This window comes from Papilio polytes, unplaced genomic scaffold, assembly GCF_000836215.1.
Source record: "Papilio polytes unplaced genomic scaffold, Ppol_1.0 DF822067.1, whole genome shotgun sequence".
Classification (NCBI taxonomy): Eukaryota; Metazoa; Arthropoda; class Insecta; order Lepidoptera; family Papilionidae; genus Papilio; species Papilio polytes.
Window position 1 is genome coordinate 1,629,562 of NW_013527137.1, and position 15,075 is coordinate 1,644,636.

At 32.8% G+C, this 15,075-nt stretch overlaps 3 protein-coding genes and 1 long non-coding RNA gene across 8 annotated transcripts in view; 1 reads left to right on the top strand and 3 right to left on the bottom strand.

Moving 5' to 3' along the window:
- LOC106107286 (myophilin-like) overlaps positions 1 to 5,260 on the bottom strand; it is a 19,985-nt gene extending 14,725 nt beyond the window's left edge. Inside the window, exon 1 of the mRNA XM_013288081.1 lies at positions 5,028 to 5,260. Within this exon, the coding sequence (XP_013143535.1) occupies positions 5,028 to 5,081 (54 nt within the window). The 5' untranslated portion in view covers positions 5,082 to 5,260. The remainder of the gene's footprint in view (positions 1 to 5,027) is intronic.
- Positions 5,261 to 6,509: 1,249 nt separating this feature from the next.
- Positions 6,510 to 7,499, top strand: LOC106106820. Its single transcript, XM_013287478.1, has 2 exons — positions 6,510 to 6,743; positions 7,212 to 7,499. Exons 1-2 carry the CDS (start codon positions 6,510 to 6,512, stop codon positions 7,476 to 7,478), a joined length of 501 nt encoding a protein of 166 aa, XP_013142932.1. The 3' UTR covers positions 7,479 to 7,499.
- Positions 7,500 to 9,926: 2,427 nt separating this feature from the next.
- LOC106107094 lies at positions 9,927 to 12,292 on the bottom strand. 4 transcript variants are annotated; one of them, XM_013287793.1, is made up of 5 exons: positions 12,173 to 12,292; positions 11,457 to 11,704; positions 10,860 to 10,952; positions 10,378 to 10,509; positions 9,932 to 10,157 (listed from the first exon to the last, which is right to left on the bottom strand). In XM_013287793.1, exons 1-5 carry the CDS (start codon positions 12,222 to 12,224, stop codon positions 10,131 to 10,133), a joined length of 552 nt encoding a protein of 183 aa, XP_013143247.1. In that variant the 5' UTR covers positions 12,225 to 12,292; the 3' UTR covers positions 9,932 to 10,130. The 4 variants fall into 4 exon arrangements, with proteins under 4 accessions (XP_013143250.1, XP_013143247.1, XP_013143249.1 ...); XM_013287795.1 differs by having other exon boundaries at positions 9,933 to 10,157; positions 12,153 to 12,291; XM_013287794.1 differs by having other exon boundaries at positions 9,933 to 10,157; positions 12,085 to 12,291.
- A 424-nt stretch (positions 12,293 to 12,716) lies between these two features.
- On the bottom strand, positions 12,717 to 14,481 carry LOC106107099. Of its 2 annotated transcripts, none has more exons than XR_001225845.1 (4): positions 14,339 to 14,481; positions 13,836 to 13,988; positions 12,940 to 13,193; positions 12,717 to 12,850 (listed from the first exon to the last, which is right to left on the bottom strand). It is a non-coding gene; the product is annotated as an uncharacterized LOC106107099 (long non-coding RNA). The 2 variants fall into 2 exon arrangements; XR_001225844.1 differs by having other exon boundaries at positions 13,821 to 13,988.
- Positions 14,482 to 15,075: the final 594 nt, after the last annotated feature.

Consider the following 15,075-nt stretch of genomic DNA (forward strand, 5'->3'; position numbering starts at 1 on the left):
GACCTAGAATAACCAGTGTGGCCCGCGGCCAGGAAGAAAGTCGGCCCCTTGTAACTGTACTATAATCGTTTATAGAAATATTCGAAGATGCACGGATAAAAATTAAACGTAAGTTTGAAATTTTAAAAGCCAAGGTGACCTTTGAATTTTCATGATTAATGAAAATTTCATGAGTAACCACTACAAAGTACATGATCCTACGCTAAATTATGAACTTAATGAATGGGGAATTCATTATGTAGTAATTCCCCGGATGACACTATAGAACAAAGTACTACACTAACCGCATGCTGTAATGTATAATAAATCATTTACAGTCATCTACATATATTAAGGACTACCTAATTAGGATCACAAAAATAAAGCAAATAAGGTTTCATCGTTGTCAATTTTAATACAAAATGTTTTGATAATCGGCTCTCGATTAGATGTCAAACTTGTATGAAATACTCACAACTATCTTTAACTAACTTTCGCCCGCGACTCCATCCGCGTGGAGTAAAAAAAAACAAAAGTAGCCTATATGTTCTTTCAGACTGTCCTCTACATCTTTACCAAATTTCATCGAAATCCGTTCAGCCGTTTAGGCTACAAACTCTAATAAGCATCTATCCATCTATCCATCCATCTAAACTTTCACATTTATAATATTAAGTAAGTAAGTAAGTATAGTAAGTATGAAGTATGATTAAAATTGGAAATGGTTGGCACAACTAATGTTGCTGAAATTTGACACAGATATAGAACATAGTCTGGACGAACACTCCTTAAACATTTTTATTAAATTAACGAGGACAGTCGCAGTCAACAATATCTACTAATATTATAAAGAGAAAAGATTTGTATTTTTGTATGTACCGAAATAACTCAAAAAACTGGTCAGAATTCAATAAAATCTTTCACTATAAATGCTACGTTATCATTTTGTAACGTAGGCTATATTTTATTGCTTTTTTAATTTCACGCGTATGCAGTCCCAAGCTACAGCTTATATCCTTAACCAATATAAGACAGATATTCTCATGAGGCACTTAGTCTGAATTAGCCAATGTTGAAATTAACTTGGCGTGGGATACATTCACAATTAGCTGTTTGATTTACCACCTGTGTAATAATACCTGACGCAATCTTTGTCATCGTTTGATGACAAACGCTTATTGTAATTCTATAGGTACTTATTTACTTAAGTGAAACATAATATAAAAATATTCTACGTAGCTAATAGTGTAGTTATCTCCATTGGGAACAAACCTTCATACAAATGGTTATTTATTCGAGCAACGTCAGGCATGATAATTAAAAAAAAAAGTTAAATTTCTTACATAAAATTGTTACAAGTGTATACTAATATCATAAAGAGGAAAGATTACAAATCTTTTTGGATGTGTAATAACTCAACTTAGAGCGTCGGTTGCTCAGTGGTTTGAACACTTGACTTGTAATCTACAGCTCTTGGGTTCGAATCCCGCCATGTACCAATGTGATTTTCTATTTTTCGAATTTTCATATGTACATAATTTACCCAACATTTTTACGGTGAAGGAAAACGTGATGCAACATGCACATATCGGCGAAGAAATTCAAAGATATGTGTGAAGTCAACCAACCCGCACTGGGCCAGCGTGGTTGACTATGGCCTAGTCATCCCTTATTAGGGTAGGCTCCGAACCCCTCGATGGGGACATATAGTGAGCTGATGATGATGATGATGATGATGATGATGATGATGATGATCAATAACTCAAAAACTACTTGGTCGATGTAAAAAATGTTTCCCTTAAATAGCTACGTTATTAGGGAGTAACATAGACATTTTTTAATTTCGCGCAGACGACGCGATCGCGAGCAACAGCTAGTAGTTAATATAATTGCCCATTAACTCTTGACATTAGCTATGTATAATTGTGAAGATGAAGTTTCATGGGTTACTATTAATGAAGTTATTAAAGTTTGTTTTAGTTGTTTAGACGTTGATTAGTTATTAATGGAATATAATGCAATGTGTTGTAACTGGTGCTCCCAAGTAATATTTGCATGGTCTTGATTTTTTTTTTATCCTAATTTGATCAAAAAAGGTTTGAAGTGTATCGCTGATCCTTTTTTTTGGACGACATTCTGCTATTATATTGTTCTGTTTTTAGGAATCATTGAAACAGTACACCGAGCACATGCCGAATGAATTCCTTTTAATTTTTTTAATAAAATGATTTTTTTCCTCTTCTTTCTTACTTTTTTTTCTTTTATTTGATACGTAATGTCGTCCATTTGTGTGGTGTGTGATTTCGCTGTGAGGTGAGTCTGTGTGCAGTGTGCTTAAACTAGAGTTAATTCTATTCTAGAGAATCAGAGAGCAAATTCTGATTGTTAAGGTAGACGAAACATGGTCTTGATTTAAAAACATTTGGTCAATCCAGATAACGTTTATGTTTTACACATATAGACAGTGGAAATCTATTAATATGGTATACTAAAGGTTGTCGAAAAGTATGCCTTTGTTTACGATTACTTTAAAACGAATTGTTTGCATGGAAAAAAAAAAGTCATTGACAAGTTTGATATAAAACAAAAATTTCGAAACGTACGTGGAGGAGATAAAAAGTACGTTTTTAATTTTTGCCTTTTCATATTTCAGTGAGCGTAGACTCTCATTACGAGAGTGCAGCTTGTTAATTATGGAATAGCCGGAGCGAATTTTATGCCAAATCTGAACATTTACTAGTGCCGTTGACTAATACATTTTTTACATAAGTCCAAAAAATACTATAATGATTTCAATGTAATTTCTCGTGACAATTATAAACATACTAGCTTTTGCCCGCAATTCCGTCTTCGTGGTATTAAAAAAAGTAACTATCCTTTGTGTTCTTACTAACCTCTACATCTAAGCCAAATTTCATTGAGATCCGTTCATCAGTGTAGTCCACAAACTCTAACAAACATCCATCTATCCATCTAAACTTTCAGATTTGTGTGATTAGCAAGAAGTAAGAAGTAAGATACATACTCTTGTAGATTTACTAAAAACAGAATTGTCTAATTTAAGATATCTCTTTAGCCATACTTCGATTAAAAAGCGCTAAATCACGTCCGTTTCTTGACTATTGATATTTAATATTTAGCGATGACCTAATGTAACAATATGCGATAACATAAGTTAATATTACTTACAAACAACTCGAAATGTAGTAAAAAAACTTATATTTAGCACTAATATGATAAAAATAATCACATTTAGTGCAAATACAAAAAAAAAACATTCAAGAATCTATGTTCACAGATTTCGGGAATATGAAAGCATTTATCGGACCATGATAAATAGAACATTCTGGCTCAAAAACCTAAGACAGTTGTTTGAAAAGGGCACCCTTTCTCTATTTTGAACCGAGGTGTAAAAAGTGCAAGTGAAAAGCATAGATTATCAAAAGATTTTATATCTTAGAAATGTCTGGGCGGATTTCGACCGGACTCTCTCTGAAGGGTAGACATAGACGGGCTTATTATAGGCTACTTTTTTATCTAAATATTGCATGGACGAAGTCATAGGCAACATCTAGTTGGATATAAAATCTATGTCCTATTTCAGCTTCTTACAATTCTGTTTACTAGCATTTTTTCAGATATTAAGCCGAGTTAAAATCAAATAGGCGTAGTTACGAAGCACGAAGAATTAGGTCATTGTGACAAATTCTTTCACAACATCGACTGACCCGGAATAACCATATCCCGTTGTCCTGCGAATATGGCCTGTCGTGGCGCGTTCCATTCACGTTATTAAATTCCAACCACGAAATTGATGCCAGTAAAAATGAAGCTCTTTTGAAAATAATTAAAAGTCATAATATTATAGGTTGTTTCTTTAAAGAAAACTTTATTTTGCACGAAAATTGGTAAATTACTTTAAAATCTTTAATTTATTTTTAACAATGTCATAGACCTTTCTATGTATCAACTACTTTCTTACATGACTAAGTAAATGGTTTTTAATTTTTTGGTAATATAGTTGTAATTGTTTTGTAGTAGTTTGCTATAGCAATAACGTATTCAGAATTAAAGTAGTTATAACACAAAGATTACAAAAACATGTTTAAAAATAACCAAAACAGTACGAAGAAATTTTTCTGTAGATATGACATGGTAAAAGGTATCACTTTTAAGCGTGAGTTTCCACTGCGTATTTATTGATACAAAAAGTGAGATATTAGCTTCTTTCGCACTAAGACAATATCGTTTAATAAGTGGACTGTCATTCTACTGGCATAGATAAGTAACTGGCACGTGAGTCCATATAAACCATGCCTGCCTGCGCTACTATCGAACTATACTGGCCTAGTGTGAACCAAACATATTGTGACTCCTTGTTTACCGCGTTAGTAAAACATTAAATTAAAACAAGTTACGTTATCAGTTACTCAATACGTTATATGAGGTCACTATTTAGTAAAAACGGTAGATAAAATTTAACGATTATTAATTGAGTTACCAAAACTGTGAAATATTGTCATGCGAAAATGTTTTTTTAATCATTAAAAATATAAAGTTTATAATCATATGCCGTTACTTTTAGGTTTCATTATAAATTATCAAGACTTTCTTGAAAATGTTAACAGCCCGCATTTTGGGTACGTAAAGATAACATTCTTTGCATTCGTTAAAACCTGTTTTATTTCACCGTTTAGGTTATAACTTAGTGCATACGTATTATATTTGTATAGCTTTCATACCTTGCGGGTACAAATGTATTGGCAAACGGAAAATTTTACGTAAGTCATCGAACGTGCAATGGGTTTTAATAACCGCTAAGTTAAGTAGATTCTAATAAGAATAACAATTTCCCGAAACGTGCCCACAAGTTCTAAATAGGTCATGGCTAAGTCCTTGTAACATTTCTGGAGCCCAGCATCCCAAATCAATATCTACATTACCTAGTAACTACGCTATAAGCTGAACTAAGATGTCTAACCTTGCACTGACTTTTCAAATCAGTCGTATAATACAACCGAAAAATTTAAATTAGAATTAGAACTTACCTTTCTTTGTGCTTCCGCGGCTAATCCAGATTTGGCTGCTCTGTTGTTGGCCATTTTGAACTAACAACTAAGTTTATACGATAAATAATAAATTAAATCACAGACACGGTACGCCGTGATGTCACTGCGTGCAGTTGAGAATAATCTGGCGTTTGGAAATGTAAACAGGCGTGCGGGTCGCTGTCGTGTCGGCTGTGGTGCCACTGCTGTGTGAGTGTGTGCTGATGAATGACATCATGCAGCGCGCGACCGGCCACTGCACGATCCCCGGACAACAAATAGGGATGTACATTTACTAACTATCGACATTTCTTGAACTTCAAAAAACATAATTCCCAAGCGTAAACTCCCAAGGTAGAAAATTCGTCAGTGTCGTTTAATTTTATTTATTCATATTCGAAATCTGTTAAAAGCGTTAAATATATCAAATCAAGGAAATCATTTTACTATGGTTTTATTACTTTTTGTAACACTCACATAAAAGGATATGATCTTTAAATTAAGTAACTTGAGATATCTGCATAATTCGGGACAATAATTTTCAACGTACATTAAAAATTACTAAGACCCAAACTAATTTTATTAAAGAGCAATAGGATCTAACTAACACACAATTAATCTACTTGTAAGAAGTTTCAAAATTCAAGTATTTCATCGAACAATTCAGTAAAAATTAAATATCGACAAACAATTCTGATATACAACACTAGTTCGAAATGTAAAATGAAAACCAAGTATGGACTACAATGAGGGCGAAAGAGATAACAATATCAGCGTTACTGCTCGATCGTCGCGAAGGAATGGCGGCGACCCGAAAAGCGTGGAGGCTGTGCGGCAGGCTATACACATATTATAGTAAGTACGTACTGCGTCCACATTTTCCTATTGGGTTACCAAAAGTTGATACAAACTGAACTTAATAATCAAGATTTTTACATAGTTTAAGTTGTTCAAAATTTAAACATCAGTTCTAACAACACGATAAAATAACAAAGCTTTCATCCCGTAAAATTTTTGAAATTCCGGGCTTAGGTTGTGTTTGAGCGCCATCTTTTTGGCAAATATACAAATAGAACTACCTAGTTATTTTAACTAAGTTTAATTTTTAAGGTCGTTAAAAGATGGCAGGTAAATCAATACTTAATTGTAAAAAAAATGTTAGAATTTGAATATCGTTCTTAAATTAATTATTAGGTACACTTTATATTACTTTTGACCTCAAGATAAAAAGGTTTAGGATTAAATGTTGAAAAATTACATTTAAATTAACGTATCATTTTTCAAAAAATAAACTAACGTCATTCAGTTGCCAATGAAATGTATTTGTGTCAAATTTTAGTAGTAAATTAAAATTTTAAATATTAATACACCAAAAACAAAATGCTTTAAGTTAACAGATATTTTAGGCTTGAGGAGTAATGCAGAATTGGCCTGGAAATTCATAATACCAAAAAAAGCTATAAAATCATAAAACTTAGAAAAATGGATTCATATAGAAGGAACCGTAGAAAGAAATGTCGATTTGTTCCATCTACTGAGATAAATGGACAAGAAACAAGTAATACTAGCAATTCATGTTACCTCGGCCATATCTGCAGTTACTTGATACTGTCGAGCTTGATCGTAATAGTTTATCTGCTTATGGAATACAACTGCACCACTTGTAAGGCTAAATGTGACTTAAACTGTATCAGTAAGCACGTCGAGAATATATCGGTTAGTTGGTAATTATTATACGACTAATTTAAAATGCATCTTTGAACGAATTTAACTTCGTACCAAGATGAATATTAAAAGTGCCATATTTAAAACTTAAAACTCCAGCCCAACCTACTCTTCAATCGCTCGCTAAGGCTCCCTTATCTGTTAATTTGAGAGATTAACAAAAAGTATTTTTTACATAAAACTAGCGACTATAAAACCGTATAGTTCAATTTATTTCAGTACTTGTTTGACCATCATTACAATCATCATCATAATCAGCCTTTATCTGCCCACATCTGGACATAGACCACGGTAAAAGAAATGATATCTAAATGTGTTTAAACGTATTATATCTAAATGTCTCCGATATACGGAACGACTGCTAAAATCCGCATTTAACCTAATGTGTTGAGATTCACGTATTAAAAATAGATGTGCATACATTTTAATAAGTAGTTCAATATTAAACTATTTTTTCAGACTCACTTAAGTTTCATGAAAGATTGCTATAAAGATCTGGAGAATCAGGTGTTGAAATTGTCTCGCGAGTTTCCAAAATTTGAAGGGCAACTAGAAGTGCTGGAAACTCTTGCTAACACACTCGATGCTAACGAAAACGGTTGGGATCCGAAAACACAAGAGCCTTTGCCTTACGTCGGTGTATCACTGGAATATTCGAGAAAACCCTTTCGTAGATTAAACAAAAGTACACAAAATTCATATGCAATGGAAGCTAACGTAGGTTAAAATAAAATTAAAGTTGGGGAAGTCAAAGTTTTTTTTTAGTGTACCCTTTGCCTATATAACTACGTTGTTGCTATAGCAATAAGATCTGAAACCTAGCATAAAAGCACGACTTTCAGAAGTCTGGATCAAAAAACAGATGTACTTCTAAGGTAGCGTAGCATGTATATTTTAGATTTAGATTAAATGATCTTGAAGACAAAACTTGGAACGAAAACGCTGGTCTAAGTATTTGAAGTGAATTTTTATTATACTGTTACAAATTGTGCCCATCTCTATGTTTTTTCCGACGCGTATTGTTAATTCATGAGGCATTGTAGCTTGAAAGTCGATTTACCATTCCTACGAGGTACCTTCGGGAATATTTGAACTTGAATTAGGTTCAGTTTGAACTCTGATCAAATATTTACGCCAACAACAGGAATGAAATACAACATTGTAACACATTGATCACACATTTCATACCAACTTCGTTTTTTTAAATAAGAGTACATCCTTCAAACTCGACCAAGTTCAACATCTCTGCTTATCCCAATCACATGGCATCAGCGTACGAGGTACAAATGGTCAAATAGAGAAAAAATTGCACTTTCTTTCGAAAAAAAACTTCGTTCCTCACAGTTTTATTTTCGAAGAAATATTTAAAACAAACGAAGCACTTTCCAAATCATTTATTGAGGTTAAGATAACAGGACCAAAAAGACTTCGCAAAAATACGAATCTAAACTGTGATTGAACCAATCAGTAACTAAACATTTATACACTAACATGTGTGAGATAGATTTGACAAATGGTACATTTACAAAAATTGCTACTGTTAAAAGAAACAAAAAATATTATCACTTTTTCAATATGTGAGAAGGATGACAGTATATTTCTGTACGTTTCAACAATGGACAATGTTGCATGCAGATTAGGTTAAATGGCTATACAGGACCAATCTTCTCATGTCGCATGGCTGGTAAGTTCTTGTCTCCAAAGTCAGTGCTGTACTCGTATACGTTGTTTACGGAATTCAATTCATGTAGCTCTTTGTTGACTTTATTATATTCGGAACTGATGTGACTGATTGTATCCTGGAAGATGCAAAATTAACGAGAAATGAGAAATTTGTAGAGAAACTAAGGTACAGTCGAGAGAATCCGCGATCCGCGATGTTCCGCTTCAGAAAAAAATGCCTTGTTCATTGCAACTAGACAAACTCCGCCTTCTACAAATCACTAATTAGATAGAAGTTAGTGGTGCAATTCAACAATAACTAAAGAAACGAGCCATGTTTTACTAACAGACTTTTTTCGGACAAATTATATTTATAAGATTCGTTGTATCGATTTTTCTTCCGCGTCTCGTTTCGAAATGTTCAAACGATTATAGCTTTTAAGGTGGAAAACCGCCAGTTTACTCCACTGTACATTGCAAGCCGAAAGTTATTTTAGCAGTATCCACTTTACTAAATGTATTAAAATAGGCGAGCACATAGGCAAACGAGCAGCGGGATCACCGAGATGTTCATCGACGTCCATGAACATTCGCAATACCAGAGAAACTGCCGATGTTTTGCCTTGAGAAGGTGATATGCTCACTTCTTGAAGAACCCTAAGTCGTAGCGGTTTAGTAATACCGCCAAGACTATTTCATAATTAGTTTGTAGTACCTTCAGAATGTGTAAGCTGGAATTGATTTCGCTAAGTTCAGATCTCAGTACGAAGTATTCCCACACATTGACAGTGAGATGTGTGGCTATTACCACAGCGGCTAAGAACAGTCCTGCTTCTATGCACATTGTTGTTACGGACTTTTTCAGAGGCATCTTTATGTGACTGATAAATTTTGATGCTTTTTTCCGGTTTATTGGACTTGGAGCTGCGACATTTTTTGATCTTTTTTTAATTGATACCTCTGACATTTTTGACAGTTTTGTTCATTTTATAAAAAAAAGTTTGTCAAACTGTTATGCTCTCATTTTAATGGCGGTATTGATAATTACTGATCTGTATTAAAAGATAGGTGATTGTTTAGAAATGACAACTTTTGCTTCATTACATTGTTAACTAGCTGTTGCCCGCGACTTCGTCCGCGTGGTATTAAAAAACATACGAACTATGTAAATAACAAAAAGCTACGTATCCCTCGGGAACCGGACTTTTTTTGGGGATAAACCTTATCCAATGAGTACTCTAGACTTTGTTTTATATCTGTGCCAAATTTCAATGAGATATGTTGAACCGTTGCAGAATGACCGAGAAAGTATTAAAACACTAAATTAATGAATCCCACGAGAACCGTAACTATTCCAGGGGTAAAAAGTAGCCTATGTGTTCTTTCAGATTATGCTCTAAACCTGTGCCAAATTTCATGGAGATATTATATTATCTTATATTGTTAATTAATTGTTAGTAGGTATATAGATGCCCATCAACTGGTGACTGATCAAACTATTACTTGAATGACTAATAAAAATATCTCTTTAGTCAGGTGTTACAGTAGTGGAAACTCACTTTCAAAATGTTTGTGGTAATATTAAAAATGCATTTAGCAATAAATGTAACCATTTAATCTTCTTAATTATGATTTAACTATGTAATTGATCTAACCACTAATACAATTCTTATAGTGCTGTTCTTAGAATTGGCCCGTTGGATTCATAAACATATTTTAGTCTTTCTTTTTATAATCTAGAGCCTGGAAACAAGTAAATTAACATTACAATACAAGTAGTAACTAAAATTAAGAATATAAGTTAAAAGGATTTAGTATAAAAAATATTATTCATCAAGATAATTAAAACCAAAACAAGATGTTAATCGTATAATTGTGGCTTACGACAGTTTACGTAGTAGCCATCGTAATTCGGTTGTTATACGTTTATGCAAGAAACTGGAAACAATTTCGTAGAACTTACTGGAAATTTAGTTTCAGGGAGGCATCTGAATGACCGAAGTAGGCGTTGAAACATATTTTTCTTTGCCACCGACTGTACACCCTGCGACTTTAACATACGTCGACAACTGTCGCAGTAACCTAAGCTGTTTTTCTAATAAATTCACAATGATTAATAAGTAACTGTGAAAACAATATTTTACTCTGTGCTAAAAAATAAAAGTAAGTACCCTGTGTTCTTCCAGACTATCCTCTACATCTGTGCCAAATTTCATCAAGATACGTTCAGTAATTTAGGCTACAATCATAACAAACATCCATCCGTGTAAACTTTCGCGTTTATAATATTAGTAAGATATATGTATTTACATTGTCTATTCTTTTATTACAAATTATAACACTTCTAATAGGGAAGTAGACAAAATACCAGCAGTCTTAAATGAATACATTTTGACTAGTGAATAGTGCTAATTGAATTTTTGTTAATGTTTAATTAATACTCACAGTAGTAGTTTCAACATCATGCATAGAGTTTTGAAAAAGACTGTATTCACCAACTACCTCTTCGTAATCGGTTTGCGCTTGAGCAACCTCCCTCTATACAAAAGTAAGAAAGGAGATAAATAAAATATAAAATAAACATTTAACATTCAAGATATCAAAGGAAATATAGAATAAGAATACATTTTATAATGAATCCCTATAGTCAAGAACTTCGTAAAAAGAATTCAATAAAGTCGATCAAGTTTGTAGATTAAGCAAGGCTAATGACAACTGTTCTTTGCAGACGCTATGACATGCGTTTTTTTTTTTAAATAAAAGGGGGCAAACAAGCGGCGAGATAACCGAGGTGGTCAACGACGCCCATGGACATCCATAACACCAGAGGAACTACAGATGCGTTGCCGGTCTTTGAGGAAATGATAGGCTCGCTTCTTGAAGGACCCTAAGTCGTATTGGTTTGGAAATACCGCCGAGGGGGTACGTGTACGGCGTGTACAGTACTTAAGCCAAGTTTGCAGGCGTTAACGACTAATAAAACAGCGACATAATAAAGTTAATTATTTCGATTTAAGTAAAGCATTAGATCAGCAAACTTACTGTAATAGCATTGACAATTTTCCTCAACGCTTTCGTCTCTGAAGAATCATGAATTGCTTTAGCAACAAATGGTATGAACACACTGAGCAGCATCAACAAGACGATCATAGTAACTGTATAGTTGTCGATCATAACATTCAAGCAATCGCTGATGTAACATTTTATAGTATCCCATAGTTTCATGCTTCTAAATTTACGTTTCAATCCAGTTACGTTAAAATGCGTTTTACTACGAACAGGGTAAGCGCCTGCAATAAATATATAGTTATAAAATGCTACAATGAGAATAAAATACACTATTAGTATAAGGCACTAGGAAATTGATGTATAAACTAAAATTCCTCCCAGTTATGTAGGTGTAATAGCCCTACGCATTTATTGTCTGGGCCACACTTAAAGGGTCTTCTTGTTATATTCTCTTATAGTAATTCGTTTTATTTATTTGCAATCATTTCTTTCTTATTAAAGCAATCTTCAAGTCATCTATAACTTCTTTGGCTATTAACATATTCCTGTACTTTCATATCTAAGACTCCCTTTGTCATGAAATATTCTACTAACTAGGACCTGAGCCTTATCTAGATCTCATGTCCCAGTTTCAGCTGCCAAATTTCTAGTTACGTCTTACATTAAAAGATCAGTGAATGTTGACTTTCAAGGATTAATTAGAATGTCTCGCAGTCAAACCATCGTAACTTTTAAAATTTACTATTCACCGGTGAACATAGGGCAACGGCACTTTTCATTTCTGAGTCTAGTTTTTCTCATTTTCGTATTATTTTATACATTATTACAATTTATTCACATTTTTGTTTTGACGTCAAAATCTTTTTTATATGAAGTTTCAGGTTCATTATAGATTATAAATTAATGGAGAGTAGATAATGTCATAAAATAGCAGAAACTAATTTTAGTAAGTTCAATGTAATAGGAAATCACGTTCTTTAAATATTTTCGTAAATAAAACTAATTTTAACGAAGTATAACATGATACTATTACCCTTTAGGGTATAAAATTGCGAAAACCCTAGCTGACACTAATAAGTTTAACTTTGTGTTTAATAATGAAAATAGAGATACATAACGTTTGATTTTTAAATGCAAGGATATTTATCTATGTCTTCTCCGATTAGTTTCTTTTAAAAAAGTACACATACGCTAATTATTAAGTTTTTTTAATTCCCCGTAGATGTTGTGTCAGCCAATTAGTTTAGGAATAAAAGCAGTGTCAAGAAAACATATTTTAATAATTAAGGCCTCGTAAGAAATAATAATTATTAAACATAAATCGTATAATAATAATAAAAATTGAGCTATAGCTTGATAGGCAGAGAAAAGCATTTTCTTTGTACCGTTGCACTAATCTTTTTTTAGATTTCATTTAGATGCGGCAACTAAAACATAATTGAAGGTAATTCTGATGAAGTAAAGAAAAACAGACTTTTATAATAATTTAGAATTATTTGATGATGTTTTAACTTACTTTAAAACACTCTGACAATCCTATCTCTCTTATAAAATCCTCATCTATATTGTAATTGTTTCGACCTTGACAACTATCTTTAGATGTAGTCGTCTTCTCTGCTTCTTTCTCTATGATCATAATAGATTTAAATATATCGTTTGATTTTGTCTTACGTGTCTCAACATCTAAGTCAATATCTTTCAAAATTGAAGAAGTAACTGGATAGGATTCTTTTGTTAACAAAGTTTCGACGCATGGACAACTTCTGACATCTGAAAGTTAAGCAATCATGAAACCAAGGATGTTCTGAAACTGTTAATTATTTAAAAAAAATAACAGTGAACTTCGAGGTGATGTGACAACAAAGGTCTGGCAGATACCTTGACGGCCTTTTATAAAGAGGCTCGCTTCTTGAATTTCTCTAAGTCCTATTGATATGCAGGATAGTTGTATATTGCGTGGCTCATGTTAAATCTACTCCAATGATAAACATAAGTCATCAATATCTCTGAGTATTGTAATTAGTGTAATACTTTTAGATTTTAACAAAAGGTATACGATTCTGTACTGATTCGAGCTTGGTCTTCTTACCTATGCAATGGTTTCAACAGTTTCTATGAACAGCACACTAATGTTATAAATGCGAAAGTTTAGATGGATGGATTTTGGTTTGTTTGGTTTGTTAGAGTTTGTAGCCTAAACGGCTGAACGGATTTTGATAAGATTTGGCATAGATGTAGAAGATAGTCTGAAAGAACACAAAGGCTACTTGCATTTGTTTTTTTAGTTCTGCACGGACGGAATCGCGGGCGAAAGCTAGTAAATGATAAATAAGTGTTACGTGTTACTGGTGCAGATGGTCTTCTTAATCGATTTAAAGGTTCCAATAAATACATAACAGAAAAGACCAGTACTGCAATAGCTGCTAAAATTATCATCAGCGATGTTTGTAAGATCTCATTTAATCGGTTATAAACTTCTCCTATAACATATTCCATTTGCTGGTCACTTTCAAGTGTAGACATTTTAAATTTATAATCTTAAACTAAATTCTATAATAAATATACCTGAAAAAAAGAGTTGGAAATATTACAAAAAAACAAGAGTTTTCGCAATTTGATTTGACATTTCTTACAGTTAAGGAAAACATCGTGATGTAACCTGCACATAGAAGAAAATTAAAGATATGTGTGAAGTCAACCAACCCGTAGTAGGCCAGTATGGTTGACTATGGCCTAATCACTCCCAAACCTACGGTAGGCTCCGAGTCTGTGGCTCCTAATGAGAGTTGGCTATAAGAGATTGTTGTATGCAACTAAAGATTTTAACTACATAGCAACCAAACATGTGAACCACCAACAAACGTGTACAAATGAAATATAAAATTAATAAATAAAGATATTCAAAATTTTAGTACCAGGCGATTCTTTTCACATTTTTAAAGTATTGCGAATATCTTCTATAAACGAAGACAGGGCGCATATTATGCTTTTGTAAATTTTCACCTAATTTTCTTACAGCATATTATGTCAAGGCGTTGACGTTTCTATCATAAAAGGTAAATAACACAGAGTACTTTGTAACATACTGAAAAATAATTAAGCAAAAAGGTTAAATATTATGCAGGTTTATGGTTACTTCTTTTTTTTTCTTATATAAATACAACAAACAGAACATTTTTTCAACTGCCAGATGTTTGTCTCCTCCTTTATAAAGACTTGTTTTAATAAGAGCTGTTTTCTATACGATTCTTATGAAAGCTCAATCCTAGCAAAATGAAACTATTTGTAAGTATTCCAGAAAATTCGAAAATTCTTTTTCTTTCTGAATTTCATTTTTAGATCAGCTCAATTAGCATAAAAATATATTTTGTGAATGTTAAACAGACACTTATTAAATCATCCTTTAGCCGTAATCTCTATAGATTTATTAATTCAAATCCATTATTGCTAATTAAATGGATATCGGAATTATGTTTTAATAGGATTATAAATTAAAATGTTCATTCTGTATCTTAGGTTGTTTGATTTATATTTTCTCTCCAAAACGTTACGATGAGTAAAAAAATTTAATTAAAACCATTGTTAATATAATCGGCAGTTTATATTCTAGAAGTATCATCATCTCCCCTTTTTCTTTTTTTTTTTTTAACGT

What these genes read in the sequence shown, in the direction of transcription:
- LOC106106820 (XM_013287478.1), top strand. Translation starts at nt 6,510, where the DNA reads ATGGATTCATATAGAAGGAACCGTAGAAAGAAATGTCGATTTGTTCCA. An exon ending in AGCACGTCGAGAATATATCG is followed by an intron (nt 6,744 to 7,211) that starts GTTAGTTGGTAA and finishes CTATTTTTTCAG; the next exon opens with ACTCACTTAAGTTTCATGAA.
- LOC106107094 (XM_013287793.1), bottom strand. Translation starts at nt 12,224, where the DNA reads ATGAGAAAAACTAGACTCAGAAATGAAAAGTGCCGTTGCCCTATGTTC. An exon ending in CCGTTGCCCTATGTTCACCG is followed by an intron (nt 11,705 to 12,172) that starts GTGAATAGTAAA and finishes TATTTATTGCAG; the next exon opens with GCGCTTACCCTGTTCGTAGT. An exon ending in TCCCTGAAACTAAATTTCCA is followed by an intron (nt 10,158 to 10,377) that starts GTAAGTTCTACG and finishes ACTTGTTTCCAG; the next exon opens with GCTCTAGATTATAAAAAGAA.